The sequence below is a fragment of the Rousettus aegyptiacus genome, unplaced genomic scaffold (genome assembly GCF_014176215.1).
Source record: "Rousettus aegyptiacus isolate mRouAeg1 unplaced genomic scaffold, mRouAeg1.p scaffold_m13_p_4, whole genome shotgun sequence".
Taxonomy (NCBI): domain Eukaryota; kingdom Metazoa; phylum Chordata; class Mammalia; order Chiroptera; family Pteropodidae; genus Rousettus; species Rousettus aegyptiacus.
The window spans coordinates 60,154,838-60,177,144 of NW_023416307.1; the positions used below are offsets into that span (position 1 = coordinate 60,154,838).

Genomic DNA, 22,307 nt, shown 5'->3' on the forward strand with positions numbered 1-22,307 from the left:
ACGGGTAACTGAGCTAACGCGTTCCGTCTGCGCAAAGCCTCCTGGGAGTGGTGGTTCGTGAGCCGCTCACGCCTGCCTTCTTTACAAGCGTAGGAACTACGGCTCCCAAGGAGCCCCGGGAGCAGGCAAAGAAAAGGAGCGATTGTTTCTGCTTCGGCCGATGTCTGTTCCTGAACCTGAAAAATGCTGCTGGCACCCCAGGAAAGGTCCTCCTCTAGCAAGAGGACGAGGCTGAGTCGCTGGAAACAGCTTACAAGGAAACCGAGTCCCAAGGTGATCCATCGCAATCACGAAGTTCGGGGGGCGGGGACCGGCCCGAGGCCAGCAGCGGCCCCGCCTATGCTTCCCTCTTCGCGCAGGGTATCCTTACTAGCCCGCCTTTCCTTTGGCCGCCCTGGAGCCAATGTTGTCCTCGTGTAGTGGGGGTCTAGGAACTTTTCAGTCTGGGTACTTTACGGCTTTTGTGGGCAGCTACATGGAAAAAGTTTCCATCTAACACTTTTTTTTCAAACCGGAGAGGTCTGGTACTGCCCGTTCCAGTAAAGAGAATTCACGAACTCCCTTGCCCCCGCTACTACCCCCACTATTTTAAGGAAGTTCCCGCTCATTTCTTTTTCTTTCTTTTCTTTCTTTTTACTTTTGAAAGTCATAGGGAACTGATCTCTATTGGAAGGGGAAGATCTTCACGTTAGGTCGTCTGCCTCATATCTTTCCTCCTCTAGTTTTGCATAAGGAATCTAAAGAGAACAATGAAATGCAAGTGGATATTGAATATATCAATACTTGATTCACTCGAAAATTTCCAAATTCAGCCAATATTTTTAAAATAAGCCCTCTTTATATTCGTTACCTCCTTTGATGCATTATCATCGAAAGACATGGAAAACTGATAATCCCATTTTAAACTTTAAACGTACTGACTTTAAACTTAAATGAATGTGCAAAGTCATAGTCACATGGTGTGTGCTTTCCACCGACTACCTTTTTAACAGTCACAAAAATAAATGCGTTAAATGTAGGTGAGAGTTCCAAAATGGAGCTAGCTTCTCGCTTTCAGCCCTAGAGCAGTTTCACGAGCTGTTTTCACCCTGAAGTTACACTTTCTTTTAAAAGTATTCCATAGACATGTGACCTTTCTGAAGGTCCTAGGCAATTTTGCTTGCAGATTATTCTAAATACCAGCAATATAATGCATTGATCATATTCTACTTGGTGAATATCTTGTCTCAGATACTGGAGGGTACAGACTGAAGTATTAGAGAGTTAGGAAAGAGTCTGCTTGTATTGTAATGTACCAGTTCCAAAAGGATTGGATCCAAAATAGGCTATGGATATAGACTTGATGAAAGATAAAAATTTGGGACAATTTCTTAAAACTCCAAAAGGAAGGTTTTTGCTGCTAGTGCTCATTGTTACTGCCTAGAGGATAAAAAGGTTAAAAACCAAGAGCTTCTTGACGTTCAATTATTTGTGTATTAGTTGAATCAGCTCTTTGTTGCAGTAAGAAAATTATTTAGCGGTACAGCTCTATTAATTAGTTTTCCATAAGGTGCTTTGAAGGTGAAGTGTTATGTAAGTGAAAGAGTATTATACCTTTTCCTCCTCCTTGTGTCAGTGTGCTAGTTTAAATAGTCCCTTATTAAAAAAAAAAAATCCACCTGAATTATTAGCAAAGCAGATACCTCTACTTGTTAAGTAATTATGAGGGAAAATTCTGCACACTTTTGAGTGTTAAAAGAGTGTTACTTCTGGTCCGATTAATATCTGACTGACTTGGGTAGAAATTTATGTAATTTCTACTTCATTTTTTGCTTTGTAAAACAGAAGATAGATTATCCCTCACCATACCCCCCGGTTCTTATTAGACCAAACAATATCCCTGCTCTAAGTATGATAGAAAAGCCTCTTGTTACAGGCTACTTCTGAAAAAGGGGTCTGAGGCGAGGGGCACACTGTTCTCCAAATATTTGCTTTCATGACATTTGAATAATCTGACTAATCAGTGCTTGTTTGAGTTTTTATAAGGAATATTATACCTAGCACTCCTCTATCCTGCTCTTAACCCTGGGGAGCTTGAAAAAATACTGATGCCTGGGCCCTACCTCAGACCAATTAAATCAGAATCTCAAGGTGGGCCTAGGCAGGGGATAAAAACCTTCAGAAGATGTCCCAGAAAAGACTTCAGGTTTCTACCTCCTACCATTATTCTTTATTCTTTTGTTGCTGAACTTTTTAATGAAATAATTTGGGGAAAGAATAAAGGACATTTCTATATACTTTAGTCAGAAAGGTATATTAAAATGACAAAGTTGATCAAGAAGTTGCTGTGTATTGATATTCTTTTTATTATTTACAGCTTGCTTTTGACCCTGACAGTGCGAAACACTGGATTAAGGTAAGGATATTGCACAATAGAGAATTATGAGTCAAATGTAATAGAATGGAAAAGGAATAGTAATAAGTTTCTATTTTGCACATATTTTGCTGTTTTTATTGCCTTAGTTTTATACTCTTCAAGAGAGGAGAGGAGAGACCTTAGGAGAGGATGTTGTGGTCTTCCTCAGAGAATTAGAAAGACGGTACTGTAGTTATATTTACTTATGGGACCAATACAACATGTAAAAGCTATGCATGCATTACAAATAAGAATCTCCTAATGACAAGAGCAATCTAGAAATGGAGAGAGCATTCTTATAAGTGTTTCCTATTACTGGAATATTCATATGGATGCTATATGGTCAGTTAATGTTAAGACTAATAAAGAACGTGTTTGAGCATTCAGTGAAGGAGTGGGAGGATTTGGTTAGATAACCTCTAAGATCTCTTCCAGGCCTGAGGTGTGTATTTTTGAGTCGAAGTACCGTTTCAGTTGAAAATACCATCAAACTATTTCAGGTGCATGCATCTGAGTGTCAATTTGGCAACTTGCCATACTCAATTTATCTGTGTACCACATCGTTCAAAATCATACAGCATTTTCCTGGGGAAATATTCTTCTACCTGATAATATTTTGAAGAGCTATTACTTATCTAAATTTATAGGCATTTCGAGCATAAGGACAGATGGAACCTAGGTCAGATATCATTGTTAACCATTTATTTATTCACCTAGTGTTTATTAAGTGCCTACTAAGTGCTAGCTCACTATTTTGGATACTAGAGATAACACAGTGCATGGTGCAGGTACAGTTCCTACCTTCCCAGAATTTATAGTCCAGTGGGGGATAAACAACTTATTTAACTGTCAGAAGAATTGAGGATATAATGGAAGCACATGGTGGGGGCACTAATATAGGTGGTTCCATTTTCCACTTTCATGTGGTTGTTAGACATCTTGACTCAGATTTGTATTATTTCTTTTATCATTTCCCTGAAACTTTTGCAGTAGTTTTTTCCATTATTCCTTCAAATCTCCTATCTTGAAAAAAAAAAAAAAATAGTGAGTTCTCATTGGACCCCTCCGTCCGTTCTGATGGCCATATAATTTCTTTTTTTTATCTAACGTGTTGGATGTATAGCCTGGACTCCTTGCCATTGTATTTTTATTATTCTCTGGTGTCCACAGTTATTTTACTCTAGTTGCTATTTTTTACCACTCCAAAGAAACTGTTGTCATAAATGACTTACCAACCAAATCTGATGGTCTTTTCTTTGTCCTTAAAATTGATGGTTCATTTGCTGTAATTACCTCTTTTTTATTCTAGAAATCCTCTCTTCCATTATCTTTTATAACACTGTTTTCTCTTGCTTCTCTTACTGCCTCTCTGTTCACGTCTCTGTTTTCTTTTCTGGTTTTGTTCACTAATATATCCCAACTTTGGGTATACCCTAAATAGTTGTAACTTCTAGACTTAAGACTTCAAAATCTAGTTGAGTGAACCATTTGGGGGGGAGAGGCGGTGGGGATGGGAACAGATAATGGAAAGGATATATGGAGCATGATGAAGGCTGAGAAAAAGACTTTCTTCAAAACAGAAAAGGAAGATCACCCTGAAGCACTGACGACTTGGCTAAAGCAGATAATCGTAATTTTTTTTGTGGTACCAAAAATTGGTAGATCAAATTGATCTAGGCTTGAAGGTTTTCATTGGAAAGGCAAAAGAACAATAAATTTGAGGCTTATATAAGATAGTAGCTGAATATCCACTCAGAGTAGGAAAACAAAGGGACCCTGTAAAGGACTCATAGATTGGGAAGAGGCAGCTTATGGGGACTGGAGTACTTGGTTAGGAGCAACACCAATGTTGTGGAGTAGGGGGAATGAAGGAGGGAGATGGATAGCAGGTTGATGTTGGAGGGGAGGTTATCAGCATTGGGTTTGACCAGTGAAAAATTTTGTGTGACACGATTCAGGATGACTATGTCAATGGGTTGCTGAAATGCAGTTGAGGGGAATGCTGTTGGAATACAGGAGATCAAGCAACCCTTGAGGATAGAATTTGAGTGGTTCTTCCTCAGGGATGTGAAAGTCACTTAGAATCAGACAGATGATTGATAGCACTGTGAGTTCTGGGGCAGCTCCCCCAAAATGCACAGTCCACCACAATTTGCAATTCATCCTCATCTTATTTGATAGACTGACTCATTCCAGTGCATTCTGCTACTTTGACTGAGCTTTTAAAACATTCTCATTGTGTCAGTTTTCCACTCTTGAACCTTCGGTAGTTCTGCATGCCATCAGAAGAAACTCTAAATTTCAGGCATTTAAGGCCCTCTATCAATCTACCTGTAATGTCAATTTACCTGTGACAGCCCCTTTACTGATATTCTGTGTGACTTCCTGTCAGGCCAGTCTCCTTCCCCTCTATCAGACAAGACTTCCCTTTGCTTTGATTCATGTTGATTGCCCAGCCTGGAATACCCTTCCTCTCTGGGAGGCTAATCCACATCCTTTCCTTAAAGCTCAGCCTGATATACCCCTCTCCATAAACAACTCCCCCTCATCCACCTTGACCACCTGATCTTATCTTCTAGTACTCTCTTCCTCGTAACTGTTTTGGCATTTATACACACAGCTACAGTGTCAAGCATTTGCTCGTGTACAGAGTAATTTTTAAGAAGTGGGCACTTTCAAAAATATATTACCCCTCAAACTATTATATATGAACATGCAATTTGCATATGAGGGCATGTCAAGAAATTTGTGTTCGTAGGTCCCAGCCGTGAGGAAATGAAGGAATACATTGTAGCTGCTGTTTCTGTCATTGATGGTGAGGGGCCACAAAAAATCATGGACAATGGGATTGATACGTGCCATGGGACATGCGGAGCACGTAGGCATACTTTGTTTTATTGCACTTCACTTTATTGCGTTTCACCGATACTGCATTTTCATCAGCACAGAGGCAAGACCCTCTACCAGCAAAAAGATTACAAGTTCCTGAAGGCTCAGATGATAGTTAGCATTGTGTAGCAATTATTTTTAATTAAGGTATGTCCACTGTTTTAAAACATAATGTTATTGCACCTTTATTTGACTACAATATAGTAAATATAACTTTTAAATATACTGGGAAACCCAAAAATTTGTGTGGTTCACTTTATTGCAGTGGTCTGGAACCAAAACAACAATATGTCTGAGGTATTCCTGAATTGAGAATTCATAAGGTCATGGAAATAACTAAGATCATTCCTTTATGAATTATATATTTATATATAACATAGCTACTAAGTAACGAACTTTGGAAGGTAGTTGTTTTTTTTTTTTAAATCACCCTGTATTGCTTTAGAACTGTTATAAGTTGTTTATTGCACATATGACATAGGAAACCAAAAAAAAAAAAAAAAAAAAACCTTTTGAGAACAGAAGATTCTAGTTTTATATTCCCCTTAATGTCCATTACAATGCTGATAACAGAGCTAGCTAGGCTTCAATAAACTAGCTTAAAAAATGAGTTGTTAAAGCAACACGATGTTTGTTTCACTGAAATATAATTTAAGCTAGACCTCTCCTATCTCTTACATATTTATTTGGGGAAAAAATAGTAAGGATAATATATTTTAAAACAAAGAAATACAGAGCTTATTTCTAATCCTTAGTATCATCTTGTATGTTTTTCAATATCTTCATTTAAATGACATCCCAAACACTTGCCTTGTTAGAACCAAGCAAACATCTCTTTACTCCCTTCCTTGTCAGGACCAGACTCTATTCTTATTTAGTACCGAAAGAAATCAGTATTCCTCCTCCTGTCTCTGTTAGGAGAAATAATTCCTGGTATTTAAGGCAAGGAATACCATCTTATGAAGCAAGCTGACTGCCAGTTCATCCTGCAAGGGGTGGGCTCCTATCATCTGAAGGGAATATTCCGATAATGTAAACTATGGAAAAGTGCAGCTTTAAAAAAAGATTTCATTTACTTTTTTTAACACACTTTTGTGGGAACCTATTATGTGCCAGGCACTGTTCTAGGGGCTAGGGGGTTCATGCATGCAGAAGACAAAAATTCCTTTTTATATTCTACTTAGGGGAGATAATAAATGACAAAATACATATAAGGCCATAAATGCTGTAGAGAAAGTCAAAACAGAGCACGGGTGTAGGGAGAGCCAGGAGGAGGGTGGTTACAGTTCCAAATAGGGTAGTCAGAGAAGGCCTTACTATGAAGGTGACATTTGAGTGAAGACTTGGGACTGGGGGGTAAGAGAAAGAGTAATACAGATATCTAGGGGAGAGCAGTCAGCAGCAGGGAGTAAGTGCACACACCCTAAGGTGAGAACATGCTTGGCATCTTAGAGGAAGAATGAACAAGGAGGTCAGTGTGACTAAAGTCGAGGGAGCAAGAGAAGAACAACAGAGGAGGATGTTGGAGCATTCACAAAGGTCCTGATGATGCAGGACCTAGACTTTTATTCTGAGTTGAATGAAATAGGGAACTATTGAAGGGTTTTGAGTGGAGTTATTAAATACGCATTTCATTTTAAAGGGGTCTCTCTGGCTGCTGTGGTGAAAGGCTAGTATAAAAACCCTGTCAGGAAATTGTGATGCCTCGGACCAGGGTAATAGCAGTAGATGTGACAAGAAGGGGTCAGATCCCGGCTAATTTTGAAAATAGAGTCAACAAATTTTTCTAATATATTGTATGTGGGATGAGAGAGAACAGATTCAAGAAGGACTCTAAGGATTTTGTCCTGAGGAACTGAAAGAATGGAGTTGTCACTCCCCTAGTCTGAAGACTGAGAACACAGCTGGCCTGGCAGAAAGCAAGTTTATGGGGAGGGGAAAGTCAGCAGTTTAATTGTAAAATAAGTTCTTTTGTGCTGTGCAAGTAAGCCAGAATGCCAAGAAAATTTGTCCACCTCCACCAGTTTTTTCCCCAGTCTCGTGAATTTGCCCACAGATTCTTACTGTGGAGTTAAAATACTCTGAAGACTACAGTTCAGTGACTGTTTATCTCAATTTTATTGAACCCGTAGTTTGCCTATGTGATGGAAGCTTCCTTTCAGGGTAGTAATTTGAGGAAATAGCTCTACTCTGCCTCTGGTTCACATTCATATGCAAGTCCTAGTAGCATGTAAACTAATAATATATTGTATTTTTTATTTAAAATAAAATATTCAAGTGTCAGACTTCCATAACTAATGCTCGAAACAAAATTTACCTAAACCTTAAAGAACCTTTTGGTTTAATATAAACATTGTGAATACCTATTAAAACTTTGTAAAACACTGCAATTAATTTCATGTTTAAGGAATGAAATTATGTAGAGTCGATGCTTAAGCCTCAGAGTTCCTTTGAAAATGGAAAGATGAAGGTTTCTTAGTAGTTCACAGAAAATCAGATTCTCGAGTTCAAGAGAAATTTTCTAACACTAAACAAATTTGTTGTCATCTTAATGGATTTTTTTTTCCTATTAAAGAGGGTGGAGGAAGCCCCAGAATTTGCAGTTTCGAAAGCGTTTTCTGCTGGAAATACTGATTTCTCTGGAAGGCTTTGGGACCAGATCATAGATTTGGAAACATCTGAGCAAATAGAGGATCACAATGAAGTCTATGCAGAAGGTGAGAAAATACCTTTTTTTTTTTTTTTTTTTTTTGCTGCGATGTTAACAGTACTTTGGAGTAGAGTACAGCTTATTAAAGCATAGCCCATAATGCATTCAAAGTACAGAATGAAGATTTTTCTTTCTCTTGATCTTAATTATTGTTTATTTTTACTGCTCCAAAGCTAATTTACTCTGGAATTAACTCCAGTTTTACAAGTAAGGCTGTACTTAAGGTCCATTTTTTCTTCTGAAATAGATCCACATCCAGAGGCCATTTGATATAAGCAGTAACTGATGAGTGTTGTAAGATGTTAGTCCTGTGGCACAGAGCTTGTTAATTTGCTCTAGTATCATACAGAATTTGACAACTAGTTTATATATCAACTTGTTCTTTATAAAGAGAGACTCTAAAACTGATCTAAACTCCCTGCCTCCCCAAAGCTTTTACTGCTCTGGAATTTAGTATTTTAGTTACCAGTGCCCTGAAGAACTCCACTGTTTATGGATGAAGAGAGTGGAAAGAAGCAGCGAAGACTGGGAAGGGGAGGCCACTGAGGTAGGAGGACAGTTAGAGTGCCGTGTCCTAGAAGCCAACTTCCATCTGGATTATTTATGTCTCCAGTTATTCAGTTTATTTCTTCTTTCATTCAACACATATGTATTTAAGTATTATTCAGTGCCAGAAACCATTTCAGTCACTGGAGGAACAGTTTTATGAACAAGGCAGGCAAACAAATTCCTTGCTTTTGTCATGTGTACATTCCAGTATGAGGACAAAGAAAATTAAAAACAAATCACCAGATAGTGACAGGTCATTCGAGTTTAGACCTGAATAACAAGAAGGGACCAGGTGAGTAGTGATGGAGGAAGAGCCCAGGTTCTAAGGAAGGTGGCGTCAAGAGCTTAAGCACAGACAAACTTAGTGTGCTTGGAGAACTGAAGGAAGGCCTGATGTGGTTGGAGCTTCTCAACGGAGATGAGCTTTCAGGAGTGAGTGAACAGAAGACATGTCACATAGAGCCTTATAGGTCTGGGAAAAGAATTTAGATTTTATTTTCAGTATTATGAGACATCACTGAAGGGTTTTCAGCAGAGGTGTAATAGGACAAGTTTTTAAATGTATGAAAAATGGATTAGAGGGGAGAAAAAGAGGGAGAAGGGAGACCAGTGGGAGGCTAGTGCAGTGGTCTGGGTGAGCAGCAATGGCGCTTGTTCTTGAGTGGTTGGTAGTACTGGAGGTGGAAAAAGGAGATTGATTCGGAAATTGGCAAATTATGTCTTGCCCATCCTATTTCCCGTTTCACCAATAGGAATACACAATATATTTTAGCCTATTAAGGTTTCTGAGAACTCCTGTACTTTAAAAAATTTTAGTTACTCCATTTCCCAAACTTTTACAAAATTCTTTTTATCCTGAAATATCTATTAATATCCTGAGAAACTAGCAATCCATATTAGGAAGTACTGGCGTATGGATAGAACATGGTTTTCAAAGATTTCTATTCTTTTCTCTCATCAATCATCTATTAATATTTTATAAGAATTAGTGTTCTGGAGAGCATCCTTTGAGAAATTCTGCTTTCAGGTAGCCTTGTATATCCCTCCTCTTATCCAACATGAGTTCTTGTAGTTGAACATTCCAAGGGAAGTTCCCATTCTTTTTTCTTTTGGAACACTTCAGAGTACAGTATTCTCCCTTACCCTTGGTTTCACTTACCATGGTTCTAGTTATCTGTGGTCAACCACAGTCCGAAAATATTAAATGGAAAATTTCGGAAATAGTTCATAGATTTTAAGTTGCATACCATTCTGAGTAGCATGATGAAAACTCTCACTGTCTGCTTTGTCCCACCCAGGACTTGAATCATCCCTTTGCCCAGCATATCCACGCTATATTTGCTACCCACCCCATTAGTCACTTAGTAGCCCTCTTGATTATGAAGTAGACTGTAGTAGTATCACTGTGCTTGTGTACAAGTAACCTTTATTTTACTTTAAAATGGCCTGAAGGGGTGAGAGTAGTGATGCTGGCAATTTGAATATGCCACAGAGAAGCTCTAAGGTGCTCCCTTTAAGTGAAAAGGTGAGTGTAGAACAGTAAGGTATTTTGAGAGAGAGACTGCATTCACATAACTTTTATTACAATATATTGTTATAATTGTTCTATTTTATTATTAGTTATTGTTGTTAATCTCTTACTGTGCCTAATTTATAAATTAAACTTTTTCGTAGGTATGAATGCATAGAAAACACAGTATGTATACAGTTGATACTATCTGTAGTTTCAGGCAGCCACTGAGGATCTTGGAATGTTTCCCCTGTGGATAAGGGAGGACCACTGTAAACCCCTATTTACCAATGAATGTTTAGTAGATATGAATTATTTTATATGTAAGTTATTATACACATAAATATCTGAATTATCATGCATAGGGTTACTCAGTAAGTATCTGCTCCCTTTTTCTATCTTTCTCTGAAAGTTGATAATGTTTGTTGCTAGTATACTTTTTACACTTCCTTTCTACTGCCTTGGTTTGCTTTTACTTATTTTATATATCATGCATTCCTATCTAATGCCTTTAAGTATCATTTAATATATAAAAACACTCCATTCCTTCAGAGCTATGTGATAACAATAATAATATTGATGAAGATAATGTTGAAATAGATATTTATCTCTTTTGAAACCCCCGTGCCTACTCATAAGAGCTGTTTGATAATGATAATAATGACGAAGATAATGCTAAAGTAGACATTTTCTCACCCATATATTTAAGAAGATTTTCTGGATATCGCTAAGAAAAATCCAAATGGAAGTTGGCTTCCAGAATATCATACTCTTAGTTTTTTCCTCCTACCTCAGTGACTCTCCCTCCTCATCTGCCTATTGGTTCTGCCTTATCTCTTCAGCCTCTAAATACTGGAGTTCCTCAGGGCTTCATCCTTCAACCTGTCTCTATCCACTTTTGACAATCTCATCCACTTCTGTGGCTTTAAGTACCACTTGTGTGCTAACAACACTCACATTTATTTCTTCAGCCTGGACCTCTCCCCTGAAATACAGTGGTATAGCCAATATCTATTTGACATCCCTATTTGGATGTCTCATAAGCATCTCACACCTAACAAGTCTAAAAATGAACTTATCTTTCCTCCAGACCTACTGTTCCCTTGGCCTTTCCTGGCTCAGAAAGTGGTATATTCATCCTTGCAGTTGCTTAAGCCAAAAGCCTATAGAGTCTGTCTCTGACATCCCATATCCAGTCCATCAGCAAACCATGTCAACTTTACCTCAAAACATTATTTTCTGGAATATGAACATTTTTAATACCTCCACTCCAGGTCGAGGCCACCATCATGTTTCTTCTAGATTATTGCATTTGTCTCTCTATTGCTGTGTTCTACTTCAATGTTTGTCCCTCTGTAGTCTATTTGAACATAGTAGTCAGAATGATCCTCTTAAAATATAAGTCACCTCTTTGTTTACAACCTCCTGTGGCTTCCCTTTGGATTCAGAGTAAAAACCAAAGTACTAGAATCATGTCAGGATTCTAAAGAAGGGATTTTCAATCTCAGCACTACTGGTATTTTTTGGGCCACATAATTTTTGTTGTGTATGCTGCCTTGTATATTATAGGATGTTTAGCAGCATCCTTAGCCTCTACACTCTAGATGCCAGTATCACCTCTCCAAGTTGTGACAACCAAAAATGGCTTCAGACATTACCAAACGTCCACTGGAGCATGAGATTGCCCAAATCTAGAACCACTGCTCCCCATATTATCTCTTCCACCCTATCTCCTACTGTTCCTCCCAGTCTCCTTTATTCCTCTTTAGCCCCACAGCCTCTTCACTATTTCTCCAACACACTAGACACTCTCCTGCCTTAGGGCCTTTGTGTTTGCTTTTCCTCTGCATAGAATAATATTTATTTACATAGCCATATGGTTGTCCCCCTCACGTCCTTCCCTTCTTTGCTCAAAGTTCTTCTCAGTGAGGCCTCCTTTGACCACCCAGTTTAAAACTGTCAACACTTATATTCTATTTCTTATACCATTTGTCTTTTCCCTGATCTGTTTTTCTGACTAATTTTTTTATTATCTCTCTTCCCCAACTAAAATGTATGCTTAATGGTGGTAGGTTTTCTTTATCCTGTTTCATTCACTATTATATTTCTATCATCTACAACAGTACATGACACATGATGGGTGCTCAATTAATATTTATTGAGTGAATGAAAACAGTTAAAGAAGAAAGGTCTCTGAAGTAATTGAAACATTAAAAAGATGTTTTTGTTTTATTACTAGCTCAGGAACTGGTTAATGACTGGTTGGATACCAAACTTAAGCAAGAACTAGCGAGTGATGGGGAAGCTGAAAACACTGTATCAAGTTTCCCTCCTGCGTCCGAAGCCAAAAGTCATTTGAAATATGACAAGTTTGATGGTAAGAACTGATCTGATTGTTCTAAGCATTAATATCCAATGAATATATCTAAAAAGTCTTTTCAACTGTTTTGAATAGTAAGTGATATTTTTGACATTTTTGTGTTTTGTTTAGTTTTATAATTGGCTTTAACTTTCCGTTATTCAATTTAAATTACTTATCTATATACTCAGTAAATTCATAATGCTTTTAAATTAAAATATCCTATTAATTATAATTCTTATTATAATAGTAAATAATGTGGTTTAAAGTACTTCTTCCTATATATTGTTAGCTGACTTTTCACTTTGGAGACTACATTTAAATGCTCGTATATCATTTTATATTTACAAAATGCTTCATATATCTTTACAAGGAAAATTATTACTTGTACACAGAGCTAATGTCAGACAAGTTAAATAGCTCATTTTGTGATGGTTCCTTGGATGTAGCCAAAGAGTCTGAGATATCTTTTTCCTGAGCATAAGGGTGGGCATGGTGATGGTGGCGGCAGCTCCTCAGGTGTTATTCAGGCACCCTTGGTGAACTCACCTTGCTCAGGAATCACAAAATCACAAGCTCTTAAAGTTAGAGGAATCCTTCAAGATCACCTGGTCTGATATACCCTCTTCACCCCCTCAGATAGAGATCCTTCTACAGTATACCTGACATGGAGTGATATAATCTCTGCCTTAACACCTCCCAGTATAAAAAGCCTCCCCTTCGGGGGAGCCCATTCAACTGTTGTGAGGCTCCACATGGTGGTTTCTCTTAGGAAAATTAGGATTTTATCCTCAGTAACATTTACCCTTTGGTGCTGCAGAAAATAATATCATGTTCACTCTCTCAAGGATCATCTTTATTTTTTTGCGGGGGAGGTTGTAGTCTGATCCCTCATATATTTATTTCAGTGTTCCTAGATTAAATAATGCCTGTACTCTCAACAGTTCTTTATTATCACATTATTTCTAGATCTTATCCTGGTTGCCACCTTCTGGATATTTTTTAGTTTATTATGTCATTATTAAAGTGAGGCATTTTGGTACTTCATAGTTATTCTGAAGCATATATGAAATATAGTGAAACTATTACTTCCTTTTTACTTAAGCTGTCTTTTACCATCCAGTATTATACCAGCCTTCAGTCATCATCTACTTACAGAAGTTTTTTTTATCAAAACATTAAACAGAATTATTATTTAGCCATTAAAAAGGTTGCTTACCAAAAATATTAATTAATGTGATTATTTCAATAGACATAGAAAAAGTACTTGACAAAATCTAACATCTTTTCCTGATTAAAAATTCTGAGCAAAAATTAGTAGTTCCTCAACCTGACAAGGGGCTTTACTTAAGACATATAGAAAACAAATACCAAAATGACAAATGTAAATCTTACCTTATCACAGGAGTTACGTTAAATGTAACTAGATTAAATATTCCAATCAAAAGACAGAGATTGGCAGAATGAATTTGAAAATGCAACCTAACTATATGGTGTCTACAAGAAACACAACTTAGATTCAAAGATATAAATAGATTGAAAGTAAAAGGATGGAAATAGATATTTTATGCAAATGGTAACCAAAAGAGAGCAAGAACAGCTTACTAATATCAGAAAAATAATAGACTAAGATAAAAAATGCTACGAGAGACAAACAACAGCACTTTATAAAGATAAAAGGGTTACTCTATCAAGAAAACATAAGTATAAACATATATACACCTAACAGAAGAGTCCCAAATTATGTAGAGTAAAAACTGACAAAATCGAAGAGAGAAATAGATAATTCAACAATAACAGTTGGAGACTTCAGTACCCCGTTTTCAATAACGTGTAGAACTACACAATGGACTAAACAAAACAACAAGGTAGGTGGTCAATATCATTAGTCATTAGGAAAATGCAAATTAAAACTACTGTGAGTAACCACTTACAGACTCTTTAAATGGTTTAAATTAAAAGACTGACCATACCAAGTATTGGTGAGGATGCGGAGGAGCTGGAACAGTCAGTCCTGCACTGCTGGTGAGAAGGTAAAATCATATAGCCACTTTAGAAAACGATTTGGCAGTTTCTTAAAAAGTTAAATATATACTTATCATATGATCTAACCATTCCTTTCCTAGGCATTTTCCCAAGAGAAAAGAAAGCATTCATACAAAGACTTGTACACGAATGTTCATAACAACTTTATTTGTAATAGCCAAAATCTGGAAACAACCCAAGTGTTTATCTATAGATGAATTAATGAATAAATTGTGGTACAACCCAGACATGTAATACTACTCAACATTAAAGAGGGGTAAACTATTGATACATCAACAGAGATGAATCTCAAAATAATAATTATGCTAAGTAAAAGAAACTTGACCCCCCCAAAAAAAAATGTACATAATATATGACTTAATAGGTATAAAATTCTAGAAAACGTAACCTAATATATAGTGATAGAGAGCGGGTCTGTGGTTGGGATAGGACAGAGAGCATGGGAAGAGTAGAAGAGAGAGATTACAGATCAGCATAAGGACCCTTTTGGGGCTGACAGACATGCTCATTATCTTGCTTATAGTGATGGTTTTACTAGTATATGTATATGTCAAAACTTACTGTAAACTTTTAGGCATTTAGAGTTTATTTTTTAATTATACTGCAGTTAAGCCTTTTTTTTTTTTTTTTTAAGAATAAGCAATAGCATTTCAAAGATGTTTAGATTGAAGTGATATCTTTTAAATTTGGCAGTGAGGGAGTCTTCAGTGACTGGAGAGCTGTTCTTCATGAGTAGAGGTTTACTCCCCTCTTAGTTGAAGGTATTGCTGAGGGCTATACTCATCCAATTGGCATTATTAGCTCCTATTCATTGAATACTCACAACTTTTTATTTTTATTGTACCAGGGTTATTTATATAAATATGGAAATTATATTAAAATTAAAAATTTTTTAAAATTTCCCTTTTTGTTCTGTATCCCCCAGATTTATGTGGTTATTTGGAGGAAGAAGAAGAAAGTACCACTGTTCAAAAATTTATAGACCATCTGCTCCATAAAGATGTGGTGGATTCTGGGATGTTGGAAGATCTTGGAATGAATGGAAACCAAGACGAGAAGCAGCAGAAGGATCCTCGTCTTACCATGGAGATGAGACATAAGCAGGTGGGAGGGAAAAACAAAATTAAAATGGATAACAGGAAGCAGTCTTTGTGTAACGCATTTAATAAGCTTAAATAAAGAGTGAGACTTTATTATGAAAAAGGGTGCCATCTGTGGTTTGGTTAGAAAGAATAAAAATAAAATATAAGAACTTAAGAAAAAAAATAATGCTCATAAACTACGGATAGGAAACAATTTAAGGAAGCCAAAAATAAAAAAGAGGAATAATGGAATTTGACCAATAGAGAAATGAGCTAAACTTTATTAGTTTGAATGTGGTACTTCCTGTTATTAATATGTAGTTTTGCTTGAATTTGACTTTTGAATTGTGACATAAATATATGAATATCATGAATATTCTGGTAAATGCTATAATGATAATTCTTTACTAAACAACTGAAAATTTCACTCATTTTCTGATAAGTTGAAAGGGAGGACAGAGCTGAATTAAATCTAGTTCAGCTGTTTTAAATTAGAAAGGCATATGAAAACTTTCTTTTCTCCAAAGAGAATAGTAGGTTATAGGGAAAAGATGCATCTCAACACTTTGTAGAGGAGCTTCAGGAAGTCAGAATGACTAAGTCTTTGCCACATCTTAGACTGAACTAGAATTAATGTCTATACGTGTGTTCTGTCTTTTTATAACACTGAACTTCTGATTGCTTTTAACAGTAAGGTGTGCCTAATCAGCACTTCGGATAGTAGAAAAACTAAGGTAGTAGTATATCTTGGTTTGGATTTGTGATAAAAAGGAGAAGAGAAGGTTCAATGAGAGTTAGCTATTATCTAGAAGTTTTGTAACTGGAGGGTAAGATAAGGGTAAAGTTAAGTGAAGCAAGAGAGCAAGGACCACTCCTTAATTCAAAGAAAATCAATAGATTTGAAAAAAAAACTGTGCTTATTCAGAAATATCTGTGAATTTCATGATTTTGATTTCCAAATATGATCCAGAATCATTAATATATTTAAATAATGATAGAAATGAATAAAGGGTTGTGGTGTTTCTTAAGGCAATACACATGCTTCTTGACTTAGGATTGGGTTACATCCCAGTATACCCGTTGGAAGTGAAAATATTGTGAGTCAAAAATGCATTTAACATATCTAACCTACTGTTTATCATAGCTTAGCCTAGCCTACCTTAACTGTGCTCAGGATGCTTACATTAGCCTATAGCTGGGCAAAAATCTCTCCCTGCCACTGCCCAGTATCACGAGAGAGTATCATACCACATATTGCTAACCCAGGAAAAAATCAAAATTTAGAATTCAAAGTATGATTTCTACTGAATGCCTATTGCTTTTGCACCATGATAAAGTTGAGATTTAAGTCCAACCATTGTAAGTTGAGGACAATCTGGTAAATCACTGTTCTGTTCTTAACAATATAGCCTTCCCACAATATTCTTATTCTTTTTAAAATTCTAATTAGCTTGCAGACAAGGCCTAAATAAATAGTATTAAGATATAGTTTGGAAAATCTTATGAGTGGGAAATCATGACTAAGTAAGAATCCAAAACTGGGCAGCTGACCTGTTAAGATTTTCACCTTTTCCATGGTGCAGATCATTCCCGTATCATTTGGGAGTCAGCTTACTTAACTTTATTTAAAATTTTGTATGGGCCCTTATGCATTAAACAAATGAATTCCCTCTATCCTTTTGATAAACGGTGGAGTTCTGGACAGAATGTTTCAAATGGAGTATATTCTGAACTTCAAAATGTGTTCTGTGGTTTTGCAAATCTCTTTCTACATGAAAGTCTGCATTTCACACTCGTATTCTCTTTAAGGTAAAAGAAAATCGTTTAAGACAAGAGAAAGAGCTGGAGCGCCAGAGAATTGAAAAGACCCTGAAAAAATCAGCCTTCTTAGAGGCTCGGTATCTAGTGCAAGAAGAGAAGAAAAGGAAGGCAATGGAGGCCAAGAAAGAGGAGGAGGAGATTCAGAGGGAGATGGTAAAGCTGCGAAGGGAAATAATTGAGAGGAGGCGCACCGTAGAAGAAGCATGGAAAATGTAAGCCAACTGTGAGGAGCAGTGTGGAGTTTTTTTAGTAGTCATTTTGGAAGCACTCTAGTTTTGTAAAATGCACTAACATTAAAATGACAAACCACAACAGACATCAGCCACTGATTTCACCATCTCAACAAATTAACTATTTTCACTTGTCCATGTCTCCTCCTGGTCTTGGTCCCTTTACATACTTAATTGCGATTATAAAGTACATTTAATTTGTTACTCTGCTTGTTGTGGTTGCCTGGAGTACAGAGGTCTGTATATTACTCTGTTGAATTCCTATACCACAATTTATGTAATGACCTCCCTTCCTTATAGTGCTAAGTCTTTCAGCTATTTCAGATTTTTCACCAGTAGTATAGTGAACATCCTTAAACACAGACCTTTTTCATTCTTTTGAATTGTATTTTTAGGGGCGTAATTATTGAGTTAAAGGGTATAGACCTTTTTGACTCTGGAAACATTGCCGAATTCCTTTCCAAGTGGGTTGTTCTTATTTATGCTCTTGCTGGCAGTGGGCCAGTATACCACACTCTTCTCAGCATTGAGGTGTATATTTTCAATATATTTTACCTTTTAATAGGTATCACGTTAGTTCACATCTCTTTGGTTACCTTAACATTTTTAAGGTTTAAGATATTTCCTTATGCGTGTTTGCTAAGTGTGCCTTGTCCAATTGTGAATTGCATGAGTGTTTTACCTCCGATAATCATAGGGAGAGTCACCATTGCCCTACTGCCACTGATAAAGAAAAAGAATATCTGACGTAAGAAGAAAAACAAAGTAGTTCCCACAGGATATAGTACTATTATGTATCCTCATGCAGAAAATGAGCTTCATAAATAAATAACTAATGTCTTTATTTGGAGAAACAACACTGATTCATGAGCTGCAAACACCTTGGAACAACATGCCTGAGGTGACTATATACTCAAACTGAGAGGCAAGAGAGACCTATTAGATAATTCCTTCCACCCCCGTCAGCCCACACAGCTCTTCCCCATGTGTTCTTGATTGCTCTTATTCTACCTAATTTAAAACAGCTCGACAGTGGACTTGTGCTTCACGCTTTCAAGTGCCAGGCCTCCTCCAGACGCACCATTTCTTTTAGAAAGCAATCACCAGTGTTTTAGTGAGTTCTTGCTAAGGTCAGCCTTGCTTTTCAAATTGCTCTTAAGCCCTAAAAAATCTAGGCTGACCTAAAATTAATTGGTAAGCAAGTGACATTTGATGGTAACAGAAAGCTCTGCTCTAGTGGGCACTTGATAAATGTACACTGACCAGTCATTTCTTTTAAAAGTTAAAATCTTATCCATGGTTACAGTGAGACAGATAATGTGCTATGCTTCTAGGTGGATGAACTGATTTAAATATTTCAGAAAGCAATTTGGCAATAAACAACAAGAGCCATAAAAATGTTGTTATCATCTGACCTAGGAATTCCAGTTCTAGGAAAACTGCCCTAAGAAAATGATCAGAAATCCAGACAAAGATTTGTGCACAGAGATAATTAAAGTGATAGTATTTATGATGATAGATATTAATAAACAGTGGAGAAATTAACACACAATGGTTGTGCAGTGAAATAGCACCGACATATTGTTCTTTTCTAAGTGGAAATTAGGATGACTTTTATACCTCCAGTTTTCACAGTGAACAGGTAATGCTTTCACAGGAGATACTTATTTTAATGTTGTTTTAAAAAATCAGATCCGTGATATTAGAACTGTATTTCTTTAAATGTCCACAATGATGCCTATAACCATCTAATATAATGTTATGGCATGGAGAAGTTTGGAAAGATTCAGTGGAATTATATTGTTGGTAGGGCTTTTTAACCTATTTGTAAGCTATCCTAAATCTGCTTCATTACATAGTTTCAAAGTATCTCCTCTAAGAGGTTTATTATTTACAGAGGGAAGAAATAGCAACTTAGCACTGGAGAAGCCACCTTAAGTGATGGTTAACATCATGAGTAATAAGATATAACATTGAGTGGCCCTTTGTATGAGAATTAAAGAATGTCTGCATTGTATTCTGATATCCTTTCTCAGTTTCAGTTTCCACAAATGTGAAATGATATTGAGAAAGACTAGATGACTTGCGTGAGTTTTCACAGCTGGTTTGTGGCCAAAGCTCATGAATTCTGATTCTTGCCTAGCTATTGACTACATCATTAATAGTATGTGTACTTTGTACACATACACATACCTATGTAGTTTAATACACTCCAATAAGAAGGTGATGGCCATGAGCTGGCATGAATATAAGAGAGATAACCTGGATAAGAAAGAATAAACAGGTGAGTGAGAAAGAGGATGATCAGAAAGATGAGCAACAAAGTTATTAAGAGATTCTCATTACTTACCTGAAGGCCTTTTTCATACTGTTATTGTTCTGTTTTTTTCTCTTTTTAGCTATTTTAGAATTAACATAAATTCCATTCTCTCCTTACTCAGTAACATTTGATTCATTTGTTATTTTTCTCCCTAGAAACCTCATAAAAGCCTTGTTGTAAAAATATTCCTTTCTTACCTGAGGGTCCTTTTTTGTGACATTAAGAAGAGATAGAATTTATGTCTATGTTAGAGAATACCTAGTAGTGGTTAACTTTCAAATTTTGATCAAAATGTTACTCAGTGTTAAACTCAATAAAAAACTTTCTAAAATATCTATAGAGCTTTCTCCTTTTCAGAGTACATAACAATTTTATTTCATTTAGTCTATATTTTATTTTTATTTTTTTTAAAAAAGAGAATAAACTAGGATTCAAAAAAATCACCCTACTATGTAGTTTCAAAGCCAGATGTCTTCTGATGGAAAATGTTCATTCCACTATGGTAGGTTGTAATTACTCATTAAGTCTACTGTTCATATATGTATTTTTAAATTGTTACTAATAGAGAGAAGAAAAAGCAAGAAGAAAATTCTGCAAAAAATCCAGAAAGAGGCGTGTTTCAAAGTGTTCATATTCTTCCGGATGAAGAAAAGATGGCAAAAGAAAGAAAGAAGAAACTGAAAGAGTTATTAATCCAAACATTCAAGGAAAACCACCAGGTGGGAATTGTAATGTTTCTTTATTTGGCATTCTGTAGCGCAAATGATAAAGGGATTCATCAGAGATGGGACAAAGTAACACTAAACCCAACTGAGCCTCATCACAAATACCAAAATTTCCCACACTGCTTGTTCTGTGATGCCTGGTGCACGGGGCAGTGCTCCAATACTTTGTTCGGGTGTTCTTCTTATATACTCTGTGTAATCCTGGGGAATCAGGGAATGAATTTGAATCATCTTCCTAAAGTACCCATTTCAGAATAAAACTACCAGTATAGATCTTTGGAGTTTTTGAGAGCTTGGCTTCTACTTTGACAGTCTTACAAACCATTGTGTTCTGGATTATTCAAAAGAATTATTCAAAAAGTCACTTTACCTTTTAAGCTCAGATCCTAAAGCAAAGATATGCTTAGATTTGTGCTTCTCCTTTTAATAGTCTGCATTTTATTTTACTTTTCTTTCCCTCTCTTTACTTTCCCTCTTATAAAATTAACTGGCCTTTTTTTTCTTTTTCTTTTCTTTCTTTTTTTTTTTTTTTAACAAATGAGCATGCCACTTAAGCAGAAGTTTTTTCAGTGAAGTGGGATTGATAATAGTATGAATTTGAGGTTTATAACATTTTAGGTGAAAGAAAGTACTTGGAATATTTGTAAATGAGAAAGTTGAATGAGAAAAGATAAATATGTATATTTTGTATCTCCTACAACACTTCCACCCCAGGGCCTTCAGCATTTCTGAAAGTCAGCGAAAGTTAATGGAATCAATGCATAAATGAATGAATTTAACAAGAGAAAAGAGAATGCAAGAGGATATTGAGGGAGCTTGATAAATGTAAAATAGACTGCAAAGACCCTGGAAATCAGTACTAGGAATTTGAATATGATATGGGTAACTAAGAGATTAGGAAAAAGATAAAGTAGTCAAAGCATTTTCTTTAAAAAGCTAGGTACTTTTGATGGCAGCCTTTTGGACTGATGGTCAAGAAGTCATAATTATTCAGATATAAAATAGCCAGAGTTTGTTTGGTTAGAGTTTTGGCTTTAGGAATAAAGAGGAAAGTGTGGTAGGAGGAAATGTTAAGAAGTGGGATTAACATTTTGAGAAAGATTGGCAAAGACTCTTAGATGCTGCGTCCTTCATAAGACAGATGGAGTTACTGTGTCCTCCTGCAGTAACAGTTCAGATTTCTGAAAGAAAATCGGAAGGGAAATGAATACTCAGGGACCATCTTGAGAAGGCATAAGGAAAAGTGCCATGGTATGTTACCCAACCAATGAGAGATGAATATGACATGTGTTCCCAATTTGATAAACTTTTAAATTTTATTGAAGTCCACTGTTCAAGAAGAAATAATATATGTTTTAGATGGAAGTGCTATGTATGAATTTTTAGAAACATACAAAGAGTTTTACAAAATTAGTGGTCTACTGAAACAGACTATTCAGTTTTAAAAGAACCAGCCAGTGGATTTAAAAATAAGAGATTATGAATAAATTATCTCTACTTTGCCTCAGTTTCTGATTGATTTAAACCTATATTTTATTGTTTTTAAGTTTTTATCTTGAAATAATTTTAGACACACACAAAAGTTGCAAAAATAGTACACAAAGTTCTGAATACCTTTCACCCAGCTTTCCCCAGTGTTAGTATCTTTCATAAGCATAAGAACTTAACTGG

The 22,307-nt window shown here is 36.2% G+C and overlaps 1 protein-coding gene across 1 annotated transcript in view; it reads left to right on the forward strand.

Moving 5' to 3' along the window:
• Positions 1-15: 15 nt before the first annotated feature.
• The window catches only part of CCDC191 (coiled-coil domain containing 191), a 77,362-nt gene continuing 55,070 nt past the window's right edge, over positions 16-22,307 (forward strand). The window contains exons 1-7 of the mRNA XM_016150655.2: positions 16-273; positions 2,357-2,395; positions 7,860-8,001; positions 12,293-12,430; positions 15,384-15,562; positions 17,350-17,573; positions 20,477-20,630. Coding sequence (XP_016006141.2) covers positions 184-273; positions 2,357-2,395; positions 7,860-8,001; positions 12,293-12,430; positions 15,384-15,562; positions 17,350-17,573; positions 20,477-20,630 — 966 coding nt within the window. The 5' untranslated portion in view covers positions 16-183. The remainder of the gene's footprint in view (positions 274-2,356; positions 2,396-7,859; positions 8,002-12,292; positions 12,431-15,383; positions 15,563-17,349; positions 17,574-20,476; positions 20,631-22,307) is intronic.